This window comes from Staurois parvus, unplaced genomic scaffold (assembly GCF_062004578.1).
Source record: "Staurois parvus isolate SC_StPar_1 unplaced genomic scaffold, SC_StPar_1.0 ptg000165l, whole genome shotgun sequence".
NCBI classification, from domain to species: Eukaryota; Metazoa; Chordata; class Amphibia; order Anura; family Ranidae; genus Staurois; species Staurois parvus.
This window is the reverse complement of record NW_028317961.1, coordinates 15,355,247-15,376,704: the sequence shown is the minus strand read 5'-3', so window position 1 is coordinate 15,376,704 and position 21,458 is coordinate 15,355,247. Positions and strand designations below refer to the sequence as shown.

At 41.5% G+C, this 21,458-nt stretch overlaps 1 protein-coding gene across 2 annotated transcripts; it reads right to left on the bottom strand.

Annotated features, from left to right (window-relative positions):
• Positions 1 to 231: 231 nt before the first annotated feature.
• ABRACL (ABRA C-terminal like) lies at positions 232 to 20,498 on the bottom strand. Of its 2 annotated transcripts, none has more exons than XM_089676255.1 (3): positions 20,342 to 20,498; positions 6,126 to 6,193; positions 232 to 650 (listed from the first exon to the last, which is right to left on the bottom strand). In XM_089676255.1, the coding sequence occupies exons 2-3, from the start codon at positions 6,184 to 6,186 to the stop codon at positions 466 to 468; spliced, it is 246 nt and encodes an 81-aa protein (XP_089532381.1). In that variant the 5' UTR covers positions 6,187 to 6,193; positions 20,342 to 20,498; the 3' UTR covers positions 232 to 465. The 2 variants fall into 2 exon arrangements, with proteins under 2 accessions (XP_089532381.1, XP_089532382.1); XM_089676256.1 differs by having other exon boundaries at positions 20,331 to 20,482.
• Positions 20,499 to 21,458: the final 960 nt, after the last annotated feature.

Genomic DNA, 21,458 nt, shown 5'->3' with positions numbered 1-21,458 from the left:
TTTAAAAAAGTGTGTTTCCAAAAAGATTTGGCAGCTGGTTCTGAAAACACTGGCAAAGCAATCATCCACCATGACCAAACAGGAAAGCAAAGATCTTTAAATAAACAAACACTTTGTAGTATAATCATATCTGGATATATTTGTATTGTCATCCAAACACTGGAGCCAGCACTAATGTATTCAGTATTGTTTTTGTAATAGTCGCTGGATTTATAACATACACAGATACTGTTTCATAATCCCAAATGGTGATATGACTTTATTGCTGGTTTACACATTAAAGGTGACAAAAAGGGAAGGCATTTTCAAACAAAATAATGTAACAAAAATGTTACCATGAATTTCCCATATAAAAATACCACATTTATTGTCTTGATTGTGCACAGGTTTTCTGAAGAAAATAGTTTTCTCTTTTGACTAAAAAGAGGTTTCTCTTTAGTGCAGCTGAAATATCTGTAATCTAGATTACTCCTGAAGCAGCAGAATTTCTGTGTTGTCATGTACCCCTTGTAAAAGCAGTTCTCCATCATAGGATAAAATCTTCTTACGTTTGGCAGCTTTTAGAGTTCCAACCATGGCTTCAAATAAATTGGCACATTGGTCATCATTAAATAATACACCAAATTTTACTTTCACTTTCCCATCCTTGTCTGCAAATAAACAAAAGTTACATAAATTAGCATTACTGTGAAAGAGGATTTTCACTTCAGCAAAGAACAATCAGCTTCCATCTTCAGCTTGTTCAGTTAAAGCAGAACTAAAGTCTGCAATAATTACTTCTTGTTCAGTCTGAGATCCCTCACTGTTGCTGGTATCTTCTACCCTGCTTCAGCCTTTTTTACTTTAAAGAACATGTAAACCCAATATTTCATATTCCCGATATGTGCCTGCTGTACCTTGTACTCATATGAAAAAAGTATCCTGTTCTCTTTGCATTGCTTCCTTGGTGTGAAATCCCTGGTGTTCCTGCCAGTCCCTTGGCTTTCCAAGCTGTGCTGGGAACTTAGTGTGCTCTCCTACAATGATCAGACTTGTCCTGACGTGCCCCCCTGCACAGCCTTTCACTGGCAAGACCAGTGCGCTGCTGCTTCTCCTCCCCTTCTCCTCTTATTCAACTGAAAACAGAGGGAATATGATCACTTTATAGAAAAGAAAAAAAAAAAAAAAAGTGTTTATAATGTTTAAATATTTACACAAATGTTTTGTCTTTCATTTCTATTTTAATCACTTGAGCCCTGGAATGTTTTACCCTCTTCATGACCTAGGCCTTTTTTCCATTTATCACTGTGTTATTTTAACTGGTAATAGCGCAATCATGGAACGCTGTACCCAAATTAAATTTATATTTTTTCACACAAATAAAGTTTTCTTTTGGAGGTATTCAATCACCACTGGGTTTTTTTTAATCTTGATTATATAAACAAACAAAAAAAGTCCAAAAACTAAAAAAAACAAACAATTTTTTTCCCCTTTCTGCTGTAAAACATATGCATTAAGGAAAAAAAAATATAATCACATTTCTTCATAAATTTAGGCCAAAATCTACTACATGTCTTTTGGAAAACAAAATACCAATAAGTGTATATTGATTGGTTTGTGTGAAAGTTATTGAGTCTACAAACGATGGTAGACCGTGCCTTGCAAAAGTATTCATACTCCTTGAAATTTTCCACATTTTGTCATGTTACAACCAAAAACGTAAATGTATTTTATACGATAGACCAACACAAAGTGTTACATAATTGTGAAGTGGAAAGAAAATGATAAAATGGTTTTTAAATTTTTTTTACAAATAAAGATCTGAAAAGTGTGGTGTGCATTTGTATTCAGCCCCCTTTACTGTGATACCCTTAACTAAAATCTAGTGGAACCAAATGCCTTCAGAAGTCAACTAATTAGTAAATAGAGTTCACCTGTGTGTAATTTAATCTCAGTATAAATATAGTTGTTTTGTGAAGCCCTCAGAGGTTTGTTGGAGAACATTAGTGAACAAAAAGCATCATGAAGGCCAAGGAATACACCAGACCAGTCAGAGATAAAGTTGTGGAGAAGTTTAAAGCAGGGTTAGATTATACCAAGCTTTGAACATATCACAGAACACTGTTCAATCCATCATCCGAAAATGGAAAGAGTATGGCATAACTGCAAACCTACCAAGACATGGCTGTCCACCTAAACTGACAGGACGGGCAAGGAGAGCATTAAATCAGAGAAGCAGCCAAGAGGCCCATAGCAACTTTGGAAGAGCTGCAGAGGTCCACAGCTCAGATGTGGAAAACGATTCGTTATGCACTCCACAAATCTGGCCTTTATGGAAGAGTGGCAAGAAGAAAGCCATTGTTGAAAGAAAGCCATAAGAAGTCCTGTTTGCAGTATGTGAGAAGCCATGTGAGGGACACAGCAAACATGGAAGAAGGTGCTCTGGTCAGAGGAGACCAAAATGTAACTTTTTGGCCTAAAAGCAAAACACTACGTGTGGTGGAAAACTAACACTGCGCATCACCCTGAACACACCATCCCCACCGTGAAACGTGGTGGCAGCATCATGTTGTGGGGAAGCTTTTCTTCAGCATGAACAGGGAAGCTGGAGAGATTTGATGGGAAGATGGATGGAGCCAAATACAGAGCATTCTTAGAAGAAAACCTGTTAAGAGTTTGCAAAAGATTTGAGATTTGGGGTGGAGGTTCACCTTCCAGCAGGACAATGACCCTAAACATACCAGACCTGCAATGGAATGGTTTAGATTAAAGCATATTCATGTGTTAGAATGGCCTAGTCAAAGTCCAGACCTAAATCCAATTGTGAAAAGCAATTTTCAAGTCTTGCCACAGATGCTCAGACACTCTCCATCCAATCTGATAGAGCTTGAGCTATTTTTTTGCAAAGAAGAATGGGCAAACATTTCACTCTAGATGTGTGCAAAGCTGGTAGAGACATCCCCAAAAAAGACTTGCAGCTGTAATGGCAGTGAAAAGGTGGTTCTATAAAACTATTGACTCAGGGGAGCAGAATACAAATGCACACCACACTTTTCAGATATTTGTAAAAAATTTTGAAAACCAGTTATATTCCTTCCATTACACAATTATGTGCCACTTTGTGTTGGTCTATTACAAAAATACATTTACATTTTTGGTTGTAACATGACAAAATGTGGAACTGCTTTTGGTTTCTTCTCATGGTTTGCAGGGAGAAGAAACAAAGATCATTCCCTCTGTACTGAGCCCTGTATGGTTTGTCAAAAAAAGGCTCTGGGCTGTGATTGGACATAGCCGATCAGTTGGTCCTGGCCACGGACTCATTGGCCGGGACTTGCTGACAAAATCCTGCTGTGTCCAATCACAGTGGGAGTGGGCAGTCATCTTGAACCTGGAAATAGGCACAGGTATGTCGTCGAGTCTGTAGGAGCAGTCTGTCCGCAGTACAATGCCAGTGGTCCTAAAGCGGTAAACTGATGGGTTGTTTTACAAGGTGATTGTTATCAATCACTTTAAGACTTTAGTTCCGCTTTAAGCTTTGAAAATGAAAGGTAGAGGTAAATGGGTTGCCATGTACAGGCTGCTCCAGATTCTGGAAGCCCAGAGGAATGTCCCTCCCACCAGTCATTCATTCTTAAGGGCCCATTCATCCTATCCTGGTCAACTCTGGGGCATTAAATGCATGTTCGTTACGTGTGAGTTGCATTAGGGAAGCATTTACGTTCGAGCATTGCACTGAAATACATGTATTCTAGGAAGGTATGCCAAGTGCCAGTCAGAATAAATGTTTTAACGTATGTAAAACATTACCATGTGTTGTAATAATGTGCACGCTTGCATGAATGGGCCCTAATTGTAATGACATTCTGATTAATGTCTCATGAGACATAATAAATTGGAGGGGCATATGAGTGCTTCATTTTTCCTCATGTCAGAGGTCAGTATGAGGACTATGCAACTTTAATCTCTTGATACAGAGAGATCTAATCACTTGATGGCACTCACCCTATAAGGCCAAAGCTACTACAATTTTTTGCAGCTCAGGTATACTACTAAAATTACTAGGAGTAGCCAATGATAGCTAAACAGGACAAATGGCTCCCTATAGAACAATGCTGTAACAATAGCCATAGTAGCCCACACAGCTGCTATGGGGCCTTGGGTAGGAGATTACCTATTATTAGGGAGGCTGGTAAGGAAAACTAAACAGTTTCCAGTACAGACAGGCTGCCAGACCTCGGGATCGTAGCTAGTCACTGATCCCTCTCTGTGCAGTAAGAAGCTTTGCTGTCTTTGCAGTGTAGATTTGTTGCCCTTTGAACTCCTGCTAGAGACTGAAATAACCGAGAATGTCTAAAGCTGTAAAAAACCCTCAAAGTTTCTCCTCGGCTAAAACCTTATGGGGCAGCAATTATTATGTCCTTGATTTAGGTGTACTTTAAGGCAAGATCAATTCCAATTATTATCACAGTTGATACTGCTACATAGAAAGTCAACCTGGGAATCCCATCAAAATGTTGCTATAGGGCCCCATGCCATGGTGCATGCAGTAGTATCTTGTAGCAACCAGTTTCACATGATTAGGGCTTTGTGTGAATATGTCAAATTAATTGCCAATGTATGTTACTTTTATAGCTTGCACTATAGCCGGCCATTTATTTGATCTGCTTGGTATTTAATTTCTACTCTTAGCAATCTTAGTAGCATGAATGAGGTACTAAACTCTTGTATAGCTCTAGCCCAAGAAAGTGACTTCTGGCATGTAATTAATGTGCTGCAGTTTTTGGGGTACCTGGAATGCTATAGAAAGAACACATGACGTCCCAAGGCATTCAGATTGCTATTTATGCTAGTTGCCTGGAAACAATTAAATTCTGTTTTCCACATCTGCCATGAAGCTCAACTTTACCTTTTTCTTTGAGCAACGAAATAGCTGTGAGTGGTGGTACGTTGTGTTTTAAAAACAGCGGAAGTTCTGTTTTTTTTTCACAGGCATGTTAACAGCCCCTTTAACCACTTGCCCCTCCAGAGGATTTACACCCCCTTCCTGACCAGGACATTTCTTGTGATATGGCACTGCGTTACTTTAACTTACAATTGCACGGTCATGCAACGCTGCACCCAAATGAAAGTTACTGTATTTTTCGCTGTATAAAAAACGCACTTTCCCCAAAAAAAAATGTCTGTGCGTCTTATGAAGCGGCCGGCCCGGTATCCCCCCCCCCCCCATCGCCGTGTTAGAATATCGGGCCAGCCGCTCTGCTCTTCTATGCAGCAGAACCTGCTCCTTAGTCCTACCTGTGCTGTGTCCGCAGCCTCTGGTCGTCCCCTGTGCTGTGTCCGCAGCCTCTGGTCGTCCCCTGTGCTGTGTCCGCAGCCTCTGGTCGTCCCCTGTGCTGTGTCCGCAGCCTCTGGTCGTCCCCTGTGCTGTGTCCGCAGTCCATTGGTTCAGAATATTTTTTTTCTTGTTTTCCTCCTCTAAAAAACGTAGGTGTGTCTTATGGAGCGAAAAATACGATATGTCCTTTGACACTAATACAGTGATCAGTGCTAATAAAACGCACTGACAATGTACTAATGACACTGGGCAGGAAAGTGTTAACATCTAGAGCGATCAAAGGGGTTAACTGTGTGCTTTTCGATGCAAGCATACTGCTTTGTATTGCTCTGCTATGCAGGGGAGAGATCTGTTTTGTTTACATACAGACCTTTCCCCTGTCAGTGTTCCTCGGCGATCGCTGGGTGCCAGCGGAAAATCTCCAGCCAGGACCCGGTGATCGATAGCTGTAGCCGCCAATGGTGGCATGGGAAGGGCGGGGCGCACAACCCCTACCCAAAAATAACACACACACACGATTGTGCGCAGCCCTGTCGAAGGGAGCCTGGTGCCAGATGAAGGTCTACTTGCTATTCCTTTACAATATTTCAAATTTAGACTATTTGCTCTTTAGCTCTGACCATAGTAAATAAAAAACACACTAAACTATTTAAGTTGATGGGCTCTTATGCAGGTTTTAATAAAAATAGCTCACAAATGGGAGCATCTTCAGGAGCTATGGCCAGTATTCATCAAGTGTTACTCATATATTATCTACAATTCCTGTATATATTTTTTTATATTAAACAGATTTTCACAATATATTCACCTTTTGTGCCAAGACGATGGATCTGCTCCACCAAGAGTCTAACTTCATTGTCTACATTCATTATCAATCTGAAATAAAGAAGGAGTCATCTTTTAAATTAAATGGGATACCTTCATTTGATTTATACCAATACATTTTGAAATTTAGTATATGCTATATATGTTTCTTCTGTTAAAGTGTTACTAAACCCAGGACCCTGCATTCACTATACCTGGTCTCCCACAGTACACAGAACATGGAAGTGCAATTATTTTAGTAAATATAACCTGCTAAAATACCTTTTCTCATCAGCAGTCTTGTGACTTATCAGTTTCCAGCAGAGCACTGGTTAAAGCTTGTAGGAGGAATTTTAATTTTGCTCTAGAAGGATGTAGATCCCCTGATCTGTCTGGATAGCGCTGATTGGCCCTGTGCTGATCACATGCACTCTCTCTAGCAATACACACCAAACTGAGCATGTGCAGAGTGATGCCACATGATCTGTCTTATCAGGAGATAAGAGGGGAACACTGGAAGAAAGGGAGGATCAGAGAAGTCAGGATCAAACAGTATTTTTACACAATGCAGGAGATTAACCCCTTATGTTCCACAGTGATTAGAACAAGCATGCTTTACTGAATATAGAGACTGATTTTTACTGTTGTGGGTTTAGTAACATTTTAAGCTTACAAATAAGATTAAAGTAGAATAGGCAAAAACTTTTTTCCCCCAGTTTTGAATAGAATAAGGGAGGGTCATAACCCCTGTCAGTTTATTTTTTGCCATCTGTGTCCCTTTGGGGAGATTTACCTTTACTTCATGTCCCATAGCCATACAGGAAGTGAGGAAATTCCTGCAAATTAGGGGAATTCCTTGGGGACCCCCAGAGCTAGTGTCCCCATTAGAAAAGTCTCCCTCTATTAGTTTTCTGGGAGAAGCCAATATTTGGGCTTTTCCTTTACTTTCAATGAGAACAGTAACCAGGACAAATAGCGAGGGTGAATCTCCCTAACAGAGACAGACAGACAGACACCTCTCTCCACTCTATCCAAAACTATAAAAAAAAAAAAAAAAGTTTTGCCTTTAGTCATACTTTAAATCTAAATTCCATTCCCAGTCATATCCACAATTTATGTGCACTGGGAAATGCAAAGAAGAAGAATGTAGAGCAATATGGCACTTATCACTTGCATTACGGTCATGTCACACAAGCAACTTTGTAGCTCCTACAGAATCATTGTAATAGATGTTCGTGCACATGTGTGTTTTAATGGGAAACATTAATTACATACAATAAGAGGTCTGTGTATCCAAAAAGTTTCAACGATGTGTCACTGAGCCGCCAAGAAACTGACTGACTTTCTGCAGTATTTTGCGCTGGCTACGAAATTGCCAGCATTGGTTCATAATCATGTTATCCAATGCAGCTACTGATGTCCATGCCATATCAGTGATTTGTACTTGATTATGATGGTATTTTAGCTGTCTACAGTGGCAACTCTGCATGCAACAACAATTAACACAGAAAATAGAGATTTGTAGCAGCTACAAAGTTGCTTGTATAACAGTAGTTCTTAGCGGTCTATACTGTAGACACAGATATAGCCATGTGGTTGTGTGCCTATAAAGAACCGATAGCCGATACCAAAAAAGTATAAGCCAGAGTTGCTGGGAGCTCACAGTGAAGGTGCTCTCGGCATGCAACCTCAGGCCACCAAAGACACATATGTGCAGTGGCTGGGCGTTAAAGACCACTTTTCTTGCTGCCACATATATACATTATGAAGTCGGCAAAATGTAAAGAACTTAAAGCAGAGCTCCACCCAAAAGGGGAAGTACCACTTTAGGACTGCTCCCCTGCTCCCCATTGAGGATTAGCACCTTGGGGGGGGGAGCAGGTACCCAAATTTGACAGGTAACAGCTCCCACTTCCAGTCCAATCGCCTAGGCGATTGGAAACGGAAGGTGTGCTCCCTCCCTGTAGTCTTTTGGGACACGTGACAGGTCCTAGAAGACTATAGGGCCATTCCTGAAGCGCAGTGCTACTCGCGCATGTGCAGTGGGTACCCGGCTGTGAAGTTACAAGCTATCACAGCCGGGTGCCCACAGTGAAACGAGCTGTGGGACACACACCACAGGACTGAGGGACAGGTAAGTGGCTGTATTTTTTTTTTTTTTTAAAAGTCAGCAGCTACAGTTTTTGTAGCTGCTTACTTTTATTTGACAGGGTGAGTGGAACTCAGCTTTAAGAACCTAAAAAAGGTAATATATTGCAACTTACCATTACTTAGATGTGGTGACCTAATTCATCCACACCCCCCCCCCCTTACCATCAGCTGATAATCTTGCCAATAACACAATTCCTGTCCTAGGGTGACTACACTAAGGCTGGCCATACATTATACAATTTTCTTAAGATTTTTGGTTTAGATTTACCAAAAACCATATAATAGGAGGTCAAACCTAAACAACACTTTCAATTGTATCCAATTAGGCAGGCTCTTGCACTATATAGTTGAAGGTAAATCTAAAGGAAATTGGCCAGAAAATTGTATAGTGTATGGCTAGCCTCACTATACTGTATTTATGGAAAAGCAGCGTTGTCACCCTAGGCTGATCTTCTGATTTGGACTACAAAACACCTCCCCCTCTCCTATTCCCCACAAAAATAGAGCAGAGGGATTCTGTAGTCCTCCTAGAAAGCTGGAAACAATGTAATCAATAAGTTTATTAGCTCACAAGATTTCTGACAGGATCAACGAGTATTTTTTCTGCACTTAACAGATATAACAAAACACTTTCAACTGTATATTTAAATAGGAAACTAAACTCCTGAAAATATTCACCTACACCTTTCACTGATGCAGCAGTTATAGCCCTCGCCGACACCCTCCCCTGTGCCACTTCTGGGTGCCAGGTTTTCATCCTCTTGATTGACTGGCAGGAGTGGGGATGGGGTGACTTCATTCTGGTCATTCACACAGCAGTCCAGTCATTCTGGCACAGCTAGAGTGTGCTGGGTATGCAAACTGAGCTGCACGTGCGCATCTCAGTGTACATTTAAAGCAGAACCTCACGCTCTCAATCACCATTGATTATTTTTAATCCTTATGCTGCTAGCATTAGTAAATAGATGGGTAAATGATATACTTTCCGGTTTTAAAACCTTTCACATTTCTTCAGTTACTTCCTGGTTTCCATGCCTAGGCAAATTATGTCATACATCCCAGGAGTCTTCAGGAGGGGAGGAGGGATTTTATCAGCGAAGCACACCCTCCTGCCCGCATACCTGAGCTAAGGGCAGACGGCTTCCAGGAAGTAAACGCTACATGGTTTGTCTGCCCTTACATACAATGGCCACAGCCAGAAATACTAGGGGGTAGTGTTCAAAGTAATTTCTCAGCAAAATAAATCAGACACAGATGGATGGGTGAGTTTTAAAAAATGAATTAAAATGAGTTTAGTTTCTTGTGCTCAGATACAGTGTAGATCCACTTTAATTGAAGTCTGCAAGCAGGCAGGTGTTTGCTATTGCAGAAGAGACCTAGCATGTCTCTTCTGCAATTTACAGCTACCAGCTTTTACAAAATTAGGTTTAGTTCCACTTTAACAGACCACAATGGAGAAACTAAGAGAAGTCAGTTATTATTTAAATACAATCTAAGGGTCCATGCACACTGGTGTAAAAAACAAAACAAAAAAACAAAAAACAAAAACACCACCACACACAACAACCACACTTCACTTTCGTTTTCCATTTTTGAGAGCATTTTTCTGGCAAGATTAAAAACGCTAAGTGTGCATAGACCCTAAGAGAAAACAAAAAATAAATAAAAAACAATAATTAAGATTACCTTAATACCAAATTGATCAATAAGGGCCCATTCACATCTGCCCAGCTAAACATACACGTTGGTTTTCTGGTTAATGTACAGTGCATTAGGACCCAAAACCATGAATGCAGCATTTTTTGCAGCAGAAGGCACCAACTAACACATTGTGCTGCTGTGTAACACAAATTAATGAATTTGTGGAACTGATGGCACTACATCAATGTGCATAACACACACTAATCAGCAATGCAGTAACACACACAGTACCGTGGGGTGATTGTGTAAACAGGCCCCAAGAGGTCATGTGGTTTCAAGTGAACCTTCTACCAAACTAAACCGGTTTAGACTAAAATTTCTAAAGTACATTATTGAATAAAGTCACTACTTGTCCTGTCTGGGATTCTTATACTTATTATTTTTAACATAAAGCCATTGCGCAAATCTCAACTTTTTCTCAAGTCAAGACTCATTCTCTCCCCTAGGCTAAGCTCTCACCCCCCACCCCCCATTCCAGGTCTCTGACAGTCCTCAATGTTTACAAGACACTGTCAAAATCAATTTCATCTGAGATAATGAATAGAAGCCAGGAATATTATGACTAATAAGGAGATCAATAGTTACTATGCTTGACCTTTATTCCGTGGTGCAATAAAACATTCAAGAATATGTAAACCCAACATTTCATATTCCGGATGTGTTTGCTGTACTATGTACTTGCATGAAAAAGGTATCCTGTTCTCTTTGCATTACTTCCTTTGTGTGAAATCCCTGGTGTTCCTGACAGTCCTTCTGCTTTCCTATTAAAAGATGACCACACTAAGCAGGAGAGCACAGTGTGGTCAGTTCTCTAGCTGTGCCGGGAACTCAGCCTGTTCTCCTCCAATGATCAGACTTGTCTTGACACCCCCCCACACAGCCTTTCACTAGGAAGATCAGTGTGCTAGTAGGGAACACAAGGAGGCATCACTAAGTGTAGTAGTAAAAAAACAGCTTTAATAGACAGCAAATGTGCACTTGCATACATCCAAGAAAAGAGCGCTTGTATTAGCAATAGCATCAGTAAGAGGGATCGTCTGTACACCACAGGGAGAGGTCAGCAGTGGTTGGTAGCATAGATGGAAGAGCCGGGTGGCCACGGATGGACGGGCAGCCGAAACCACCACGGAATGCGGAACCAGAAGTGACATCAGGCTGCGGGATGAACCATTGCTTGGCGTTGCTTCCAGTCCTGCTTTCCGATGTCTGTCCATCCTGACATTTCCTCCTGCTGTGCAAACAATCCCTCTTACTGATGCTACTGCTAAAACAAGTGCTCGCTTCGTGGATTTAGGAAAGTGCACATTTGGCTGCCTAATTAAAGCTGTTTTTTTTTTTAATACTACACTTAGTGCCCCCTTCTATTCCCTACCGTCTTTTCAGAGATCAGTTCCTATCTCTTGGTAGTGCTGCCTGCTGTTAGACGTTCACTATGGACTTTATTGATCATTATGGACAAATATGAACTCATTTAGTCAATTTTGTATTACATGTTAGGTTTTATGTAAGTTTTATCAGAGGTAAATGTATTTTTGGGATTGTACCGTATATATTGTGTTTGATTTAAGATCCGTGTACTGCAGTTTCTCTTCCCCCAGCTCTTGTGCAACAGAGAGGGAATGTTATCACAATGCACAGTAATACATACAACACTGTGCGTGCTTTGCAGTGCCATTAATTCAGTACTGGACATTGCACGCATGCCACAGCGCACCACAATGCAGATGTAAATCATGCAAAGATTTCATGTAAAGAAAAATTTACAAGACTATTTAGTTTTAAAGCCCAACTCCAGGCAAAAAAATAAATAAAGTTTTCCCATGCAGTGGGGCTGTGTCCAGGGGCGAACAGAAAGTTTATCCTCTGCTCCAGCGGCAAAATGCACTCCCCCACAAACCAGCGGTGGACTGTTCTTGACAACCTCACAGCCACAGCAGATCTATGGGCTTGATGACGTCAGGAATAAATCAACCGCACAAGATCGCTAGACTGCAGGGAGCAGTGGGGTGGGAGCAGGAGCCAGAATGACCGGACTTGTAAGAGGAGGATCAGAGGATTAGGCAAGTATATCTCCTTTCAACCCCCATCCTAGACAAAAATGAGCAGTTAACCTTTGCAGTGGGGCTGTGACCAGAGTTGGGCTTTAAAAGCTAATTTTACCTTTTGCAAAAAAAACACAAATTAAAAAATACACCCATATTTGCATTAATTTCTATTTTATTGCATAAGAGTCTGCAAAGCACTGTAACCGCTATCAGTGATTTTTAGGTGAAATGCTAAGTCTCCTGCAGACTCATTTTAGCAGCTTGGCACCATGTTACACCCAGAATATGGCTCATGATAAAAAAAAAAAAAATAAAAATAAATAAAAACCCCCACACAACACAAAACAAAAACCCACAACAACATACAGAGCTTTCCTTCAAGTTGCGATGTTAGTCCTTTGTCTTCAATACAGTGAGCTGGTGACATGGAAAAAGAATGCACCTTTCCTCAACTTCCTCCTATTATAAATTACTCAGATTATGCCGATACAAGTAGGCAGGGATGTTGACTTTATACTGCCCAACGCCTGGGACATGTAGTTCGGGTGGGTAGTTTTTTTTTTCCTTTTTAACCTTTAGCCCTGCTGGGGGAAAGCAGCAGGGCTCACCAGTCAGGTGGAAGCATTCGGGCGGCAGCGCTGCCACCGATTGCTTCCACAGAGTGCCAGCCCCCCCCCCCCCCCCCCCCACCGTGTGAATTTCCCCCTGCATGACGTCTCCCAGGCTCCACTTGCCCATCTACAGGCCTGGGAGCAGCTCACAGCCGTCGGCTAATCATCCATGCCCCTCCCCTTCTTGTCCTGCCCCAGAAGTGATGTTATGATGTCACTTCCGGGTCCCCGTTGACAGGATTAAGATCTATTTGTATGGGAAAAAAATTATAAAAATTTCATATGGGTGCAGTGTTGCATGACAGCGCAATTGTCAAAGTGCGACAGCGCTGAAAGCTGAAAACTGACCTGGGCAGGAAGGGGGTACAAGTGCTCGGTAGGTAAGTGGTTAAGTCGCCATAAAGCCCCTTTTGTTTTTAAAAGCCCCAGACATTTCTAAAAGCACCTCAGAATTAAATAGGATTTTGGTAAAAATGTATTTATTTTTATCTGGACAAGTAGATTGTCATGAGGGACAAGTAGATTGTGACAATGATTTAGTCCCTGGACAAACAGTTTTTTTCAAAAAATGTCCACACCCCTGCAGTAGGTCTGCATGAGAGCCAGGAAACTAGCTTTTTCAGAAGGTTGTCAGCAATGGCAGACCTATATTTCTCTTATGGAAGATTTACTGTAAACCAGCACTCCAGCTACAAAAAAAAAAAAAAAAAAAACACAAGCAAACTTTTGCTTTTATGTATTATAAAGATTGTTATATGCAGTAGTAGCTGAATTCACAATCTTGCAACAAACAGCATTCTGGTCTTCTGCGATTTGGTGCTGGAATGTGGGTCCCATGTTCCGATCTGATGAGGTGGCCATGGGTCCTGCACTGACTGCACGTCTGCGAGAGCGGTGGCAAGAAGAAGCATTGCTTCGGCCGACCAGTCATCACAACCAGAACCAGGGAGGAAGAACGCAAAAGCCACAGATTAAAGTGGTAGAAAAATCCCGCTGGACACTTGTATTTAGAGGGAAGCTTATAATAAAGCATACCTGTAGGTACAAGGAATACCTTCTAAACATGCACCGCTTAGGAGATAATCAGTGCCACTGCAGCCAATGACATCACGGCACATGCGCTCCAAAGGAATGGCATACCCATGCAGTTCCTTCAGAGCCCTGCGCCACGGCTGAGACTCCCGCGCGCATGCTCGTGAGCGACGTCATCGCAGTTCAGCCAATCAAGTGGTCAGTGCCCGCAAACCTGGAAGAAAGACCAGTTGGCGGTGGAAGACCAGTTGGCGGTGGAAGACCAGTTGGCGGTCTGTTGGAGGGCTTCATTCTAAGCGTCAATTTTTACACAACGCTAACGCTTCAGTGTGAACAGCACTGTGTGCGGCCATGTGTATCATTTTCATAGGTGTTTGTGAAGCATTAAAAATGCTGCTTTCAACGCTAGTGTGAACTGAGCCCAAGGCAAGTCTTTCATAATGTGTTTTGTTTTGTTTTTTTTAAATGACACTAAACCCTATAAACGACGCCCGCCATTTTGGACTGTGCACACTCCCTGGGAGCATGCGACACTGATCGCTGTACGGGATCTCTGTGTGAGGTCCCGATCATGTGATCGCTGATTGGTCAATCAGTGATCACATGAATAGTAGTAAGCAAGATGTCACTTCTTACATCATTGCTTACTATGTGTGAAATCTGAATGATCACAGAGGTCACATGGTACAAGGCTATTCACAACAGCCTTGTGCCATGTGACAAGCTGTGACCAATCACAGCTCTCACCAGTATTTCTCAATGGCTGCAAGAATGCAGCCAGAGAGAAGGAGAAATGATTGCTTTTACAGCCTTTATGGGTGTAAAAGCAATCAGTGTAAAAAAATAAATATCTTCATCACCCTTCACAAGTAGTACAGTGTCACTATGGTGACACTGCACTGCTAGGGTGACAGAATGTTAAATAAATATGTAGAAAAATAATAATTTTTGGTTATAAACTAATTTAGGTTTTTTTTTTTTTTTTTTTTTACTAAAAAGATAACTGAATTGTGGCCAAGATTTATGAAGAAAGATTATTTATTTGCAAAATTTTATAAGAAAAACACTTCCAAAATTTTTGGACTTTCATCTATATAGCAAAAAAAAAATAAAAATCCCAGTGGTGAATAAATACCACCAAAATAAAAAGTTTCATCGGTTAAAAAAAAAAAAAAAGCTAAAAAAATTCATATAGGTATAGTGTTGTATGACCGCGCAATTATCATTCAAAGTGTGACAGCTCTGAAAGCTGAAAATTGGCCTGGGCAGGAAGGGGGTAAGTGTGTCTAGACATGAAGTGGTTTAAAAGGTATTCTCAACTCAGTAAGTGTCTTCTGTTGTTGCTAGTCTATTCCTCCTCCACATCCTTTTTTTTTTTTTTGCAAAAATTATGTACGTATGCTGTTCTGCACTTATACCTATAAGTATTTCATGGTAAGCATCTTCTCAGGACAATGCATTTGGAACTTTCATGGTTTCCAAAAATTTACTTTGTTAAAGTGGTACTAAACTTTTTTATTTAAATTGCTGACAGGTAGGGCTTTTATGACAGGAAAGACCCTATCGGTCTGTTCTGTCATGCATGCTCCTCCTGCTTGTCAGCTGTAAAGTACACTGAGCTGTTCAGGAGCATTATTGGCACCCAATGGCACATTATGACAGGTAAGTCTTTCATAATGTGCTAGTATTAGTATGCTGTGCACACTAGCACAACATGGCATTAGCCTGCAGGGGGTATGATTAAAACAAACAACACACAAAAACAAAAAAAAAAAAAATACCCGACTAACACCACAACTCATGCAGAGTCTACTACCGCTGTAGCAGAATCACAAAACTTTAGTATAAACATTTCCAGCAGTAATTTCTGACACGCAGTCATGGTATATCCATGAAGAAACCTATGCACTTTGGTATGACAAACACTTAGAAAAGCAGGAAGCTGCATTTGTGGAAGTTTTGAAAAGACATTTCCTTACACCCACTCCTTCCTGTTGACAGTTGTCAGGGCTTTTCACAGAAACCTCTCAGTTCACTAGCTGGGGATGGAACTGCTGTTTATATAACCAAACTTTCAAGGGGACCATCACAATGAAAAGTAAAGACACCTGGCAAAATGTTAAGAAATGACAATTCTTAATTGCAGGCTTCACCTTTCTTCTCTCCAATTACCTCGGTGAATTTCTAACCTGCCCCCCCACAATGACACACACGCTCCCCCCCCCCGGTCACATCAGGTGTGACTTGGCATGCGGCTTGCAATTCGTACCCTATTGTCGGCTATCAGAGCGGTCATATCGGTGCGGTTCCGACTTGGTGGGAGCCGCAACGATTTCTAAAGTAGTGCATGCACTACTTTTGGTGCTATTTGCATAGACATCTGTGTCAGGTTCATGTTGCCGTCTGTGCCCGCATTAGGGAGATTCACCCCCTTTATTTGTCCTGTTTACCATGATCACTAAGGGAAAAAAATCCTAAATTGTGGGGGTCAAAAGAAAAGGAATAGAGGGGGATTTTCCAATTGGGACACTAGTTCTTGTGACCCTGATAGAAAGCAGTGATTTCCCTCACTGGAGGGATTTCCTCTCACTTCCTGTTTTGGCTATGGGACAGGAAGTAAAGGGAAATCTCCTCAATGGGACACAGATGGCAAAAAAATGACAGGGGTTATAGCCCTCCCTTATTCTATCCAAAAGGAATAAAAAAAAAAAAAATCCCTTAGTTCAAACCTATATAAAAAAGGATGAACTGAGCATCATTCCACTAAGAACTTACAGATAGAGGGGTTTAGTGGAATTATGTAAAATGGGATTGTGTTAGTTCAATGAAACTACAGAATCCCCCATCAACACAAGTGATGTGAATGGAAGAATCCCCCCCACAGGGACATTATCTTCTGACAGCTGTACTCTCTGCTGTCAAAATACACTGATCAGCAGCTGAAGCCACTGATTGACAAATGTTTTCCAACATTTTCGTTGGGCAGAAGTCGATCTAATAATCAACTTGTGCTGAACAGTAGAGGCTACATATCCACTGAAATTCTGCTGGCTCCTGCTAAACCAGCTGAATTTTGATCCATCTATGGGCAGAACCATGTATGTATGTATGTATGTATGAATCTCTCTCTCTCTCTCTCTCTCTCTCTCTCTCTCATGTATGGACTGCATTGTTGTTTTTCTGGACTAAAGTGTATACAACAATATATGTAACTTTTCTCATCTGTTAGACAGATATTTAAAAGCATTTTGTTATACCTGTTCGATAAATACAAAAAAATCCAGTTATTCCCGTCAAAAATCCAGAGCTGAGTCTTGTACTCATTTTTATCTCAGATACTCTAATCAGACATCCCAGTTTCCTCTTTGGACTAAAAAGACCCCCCCCCTCCTGTAGTTTAGCAAACGACAACTGTGCAGGGCTGGCACCAATCCTTGTGGCTGTGTTCACTGGAACTGTCAGTTTCTTTTCATTTGCACACTTACAGTACACACTGAACATCACACAATAAAACCTACAGCAAACTGGTGTGAACAGGATTTAAAGGGATATACTTTTCATGCATTTTTGTTCGGCTTTTTAAACAACAAAAGGTACATCAAAAGCTGATCAGTGTTAAAGGGCCATAGGACTGGGGCAGACAGAATCTAGGAGCAACTGTGCATGGTAACCAGTCAAGGATTGTATACACCTGCATTGCTTTGTGAAGTGGATTGCTTTACGCAGATGCGATGCAGACGTGGGGAACAGGCATTCAGGAAATGATACTGCCGCCTCCAGAATTACTTTTTTTCTTTAATTTTTTTAACAGTCGAATTGGCTGTTTTAATAGAAATAGCGTGCTGCAACTGTGAGCCCAGCACTTGCTTCACAGTGCAGTCCCATTCACTTGAATATGTCATATTTGGTGGCAGTACTGGCCACTGAAAAAGTGACAGGGCAGATAATGTGTGCTGCTTGCCTGTGAGGTGTGTACACCACATCAGGCTGCCTTTGCAACAGTAAAGGGAAAGGGGGGGGGGGGGGTTTAAAAAGCTGTTTCAACCACCAATTTTTACCACTCCCCAACTGCAAGAGTAAACTATGCCTTACTAAACAAGCTGAAGCCGATTAGTTGCTAGGCACAGCTAGTCCAGATTCTGGCTGCTCCCTTTTTGATAAATTCCCTCTATTGTATTTTCATATTATATTGTTATTGGTAATTATAAAAGTGCCTACACTTTACATATATACATTGTATACTTTACATTGACACCAGTCCCTGTCCTCAAGGAGCTTACAAACAGGTCCCTAACTCACACATACACCTACAAGGACCAATTTAGACAGGAGCCAAGTAACCTACCAGCATGTCTTTGGCAGTGTTGAAGGAAACCAGAGAACCCAGAGGAAACCAACGCAGGCACAGGGAGAACATTTTTATTGTTTTGTTCCTAAACTGCCTATTATGCTCCAGACTCACTGAAGTCACGCAGACCTAAGGCTCTGTTGACAACCCTAGAGTTTTTATAGAGCCTTGTGATCAGAGGAGAAGGAATAATAAACAGACAGATTATTCAAGAGATCAGAGGGGTCTTTGTACAATATCTGGGCTGTAGGGGATTACCATGTTTCACTGATCTGCTATAGAATGGCAGTGTAAACATATGAGAAGCTTTTTCCTCTTTTCCAATCTTTGCAGCCACAGCTCTAGAAATGTTGTTAGATGTACATTTCAAACATCCTAAATATGGCAGAGCTAGGACCCATTCAATGCCAGCCCACTATCCAGAGTTCCCTTGGTGAAGCAGAACTCTGCAGATGAGACGTGTTGGAAACAGATGCAACTCATTTGGTGGTGGCATAGTACACATCACTTAAATGCTGTATACCCACTACACAGAAACACTGCCAAACCAAATAAATGGAATGCATTGTATACAGTGTCCAGCACAGCAGACCCTACTGGCAGAAAAGTTCCAGCTAGCCTCACTAATATTTTTCCTGCCTCTGTGGAATTACCAGTCCCAGTATTGTATACTTACGTTTCCTGCGTCTGCAAACCTACAAGTCCCAGCACACTGTGCATGCATTGCTCTAGGTCCCAAAGAGCCCTGCCAATATGTCCCCTGTCTTTCTTACAGCTTTTATCCTCCCAGTTATTTTGGGCTTGTAACCTTGCCATTGCCGCTACCTCCGTTCATGTTCCAACAAAAATACAATTCCCAGGACATTATACTTACATTTCCCAGACTCTAGAGAACTACAAATCCTAGCAAACTAGTTGTATTTATCACAGCACTGTACAATGATACTAGCCCTTTAAGGATCACCATATATGTTACAATCTAGCAATTAACTTTAGATGTATCAAATGTATGTAAAATAGGAGAACCTACCTATCCAATCAATTTGTATCCAATCAAGCAGGCCATTCCACTACATAGCTGTTGGTAAATCTAAAGAAGAATGTACATAGATGGTGGCCATACACGGAACAATAAATATATATATATATATATATATATATACACACACACACACACACACCTCTCTCTCTATCTATCCGTATTGCCATTCAATTTAGAGCTCATTTACACCAGATGCAATCAAATGTGTAAATACAGTATGAACACAAATGCAAGAAAAACAATTGTATTTCAATTCGCCTAGTTTAAACGTTTGTGGTGCTTTTATGCGCAAAATAAAAAAAAAAAAAAAAAAAAAAAAAAAAAAAAAAAAAAAAAAAAGGGGGGGGGGGGGGGGGGGGAAGCAGTACACCATTATGATTTTTGTTCACATGTAGATGTACCAGAATGCATGAAAACTGCATGTTAATGCAATTTGGTAAAAAATTAAAATAAATAAAAAATTATAAAATGTCTAAAAAAATAAGCACCACAAATACGACATAAAAGCGCTCTGAACTCCTTACAAATGCATGCAAATACATTTGCAAAACTGCAGACGAGGATTGCAATGTAAATGAGCCCTTATTGTCTGGAAGGGAAATGCAATCAAAAAGATCGATCATTGCACAATACACTTAACGACCAACTTTCCTACGATTCCATTTTTCCTTCCAGATCAATAATTACAATTTGGATTTCGTTTGAGCAGATTGTTACGTGTATGTCAACTATAAAAGCAGATTACAAATCAGACTGTAACATGTGTAGAGAGATTTAGAGCTACATGTCCCAACAGGCTGTACGTCTCCTTACTCTGGAGAACTACAAGTCCCAGGAGTCCCCACCAATGTCATCTGCCTCTATAGAATCTGATCATAGTAAACTTGCAGTTTCTCTTTTCTTAAGAGCATCCCCATTCAAAATCACACAGCTAAGCATATTTTAATGCCATTAAAAATATATATTCTATGAAATCTGCAACATACATAGAGCTCCATACACTATTTCATTCAGTGTTTTCCCTTGTTATCCCTCCTATACAACAATAGACACACTTTTTTCATTTTTTTTTTTATCAAACCATAAGCCTAAGCAAAGCTAGCCATGCAGATGCAGCCATGTTTTGGGGGATGATCTGTCATTGATCGCTCCATATATAGACATACCCCAGGCTATCCTGCACATACCGATGACATGGACTCACCGTCCCTTGGCAAGAACTCCTGAGTCCAGACACAAGCCTGATCCCCATGTGCAGTCCTGATGTATGGGGACTTACCTTGCACTCACCTAGTAAGTTTGTTCCTCTGATCTTTAGGCGGCTTCAGCAACAGGAAGCCCAGACAACCTGAACTGGCTGCAGATCGATTGAAGAAAGCAAAGGAGGAAGAGAAATTCTTTGTGTAGGATGGAGTTAAAGGGCCGCCTCGATGGGGAGAACCTATGAGAAGAAAGGCAGGCGGTGGGAGGGAGGAGCCAGCGGTGACAGCATTGTGCTGAGAACAAGGTAACCTGGAATACATGGAAGCTGATATACAGAGCAGTGCCGCTTCCATGGGAGCCCAGCCCACTACACTTTACTGTACATTCTCTGCAGTCTCACCTCCCTCTATACATCCTATTCCTGTACAACAACCTTCAACTGAACGGCGGAGCTGAGGGCAGGAGGCAGGACAGCTCTGGACAGAACATGGAACCTGCCCCAGGAAACTTTTCGAATTAACCAGCAATTTAATGGTTGCTAGGAGGCAGGGCGGTCCTAGCAACCAATCGCAAGCTGATAACAGGAAACGTTGTGCAGCTCTGTCCATTCCTTCAGAACTGTCAGCTCTAGACCTGCTGTGCAAATTAGGACAGGGAAGATGGCTATATCACAGCTGTGAATGAAGGGGGGCTGAGGATAGGAATATGAAGAGGGGGTCATGTGAAGGGGGCTGAGGAAAGGAAAATGAAGAAGGGGTGATGTGAAAAGGGGCTGAAAACAGGAATATGAAGAGGGGGTGATGTGAAGGGTTGCTGAGGATAGGAATATGAAGAGGAGGGGATGTGAAGGGGGGCTGAGGACAGGCATATGAAGAGGGGGTGATGTGAATGGGGGCTGAGGATAGCAGTATGAGGAGGGGGTGATGTGAAGGGGGCTGAGGACAAGAAAAAAAAGAAGGGGTGATGTGAAGGGGGGCTGAGGACTGGAATATGAAGAGGGGGTGATGTGAAGGGGGCTGAAGACAGTATTATGAAGAAGGGGTGATGTAAAGGGGGGCTAAGGAAAGGAATATGAAGAGGGGGTGATGTGAAGGGAGGCTGAGGATAGGAATATGAAAAAGGGGTGATCTGAAGGGGGTTGAGTCACTGAGGATAGGAATATGAAGAGGAGGGGATGTGAAGGAGGGCTGATGATAGGAATATG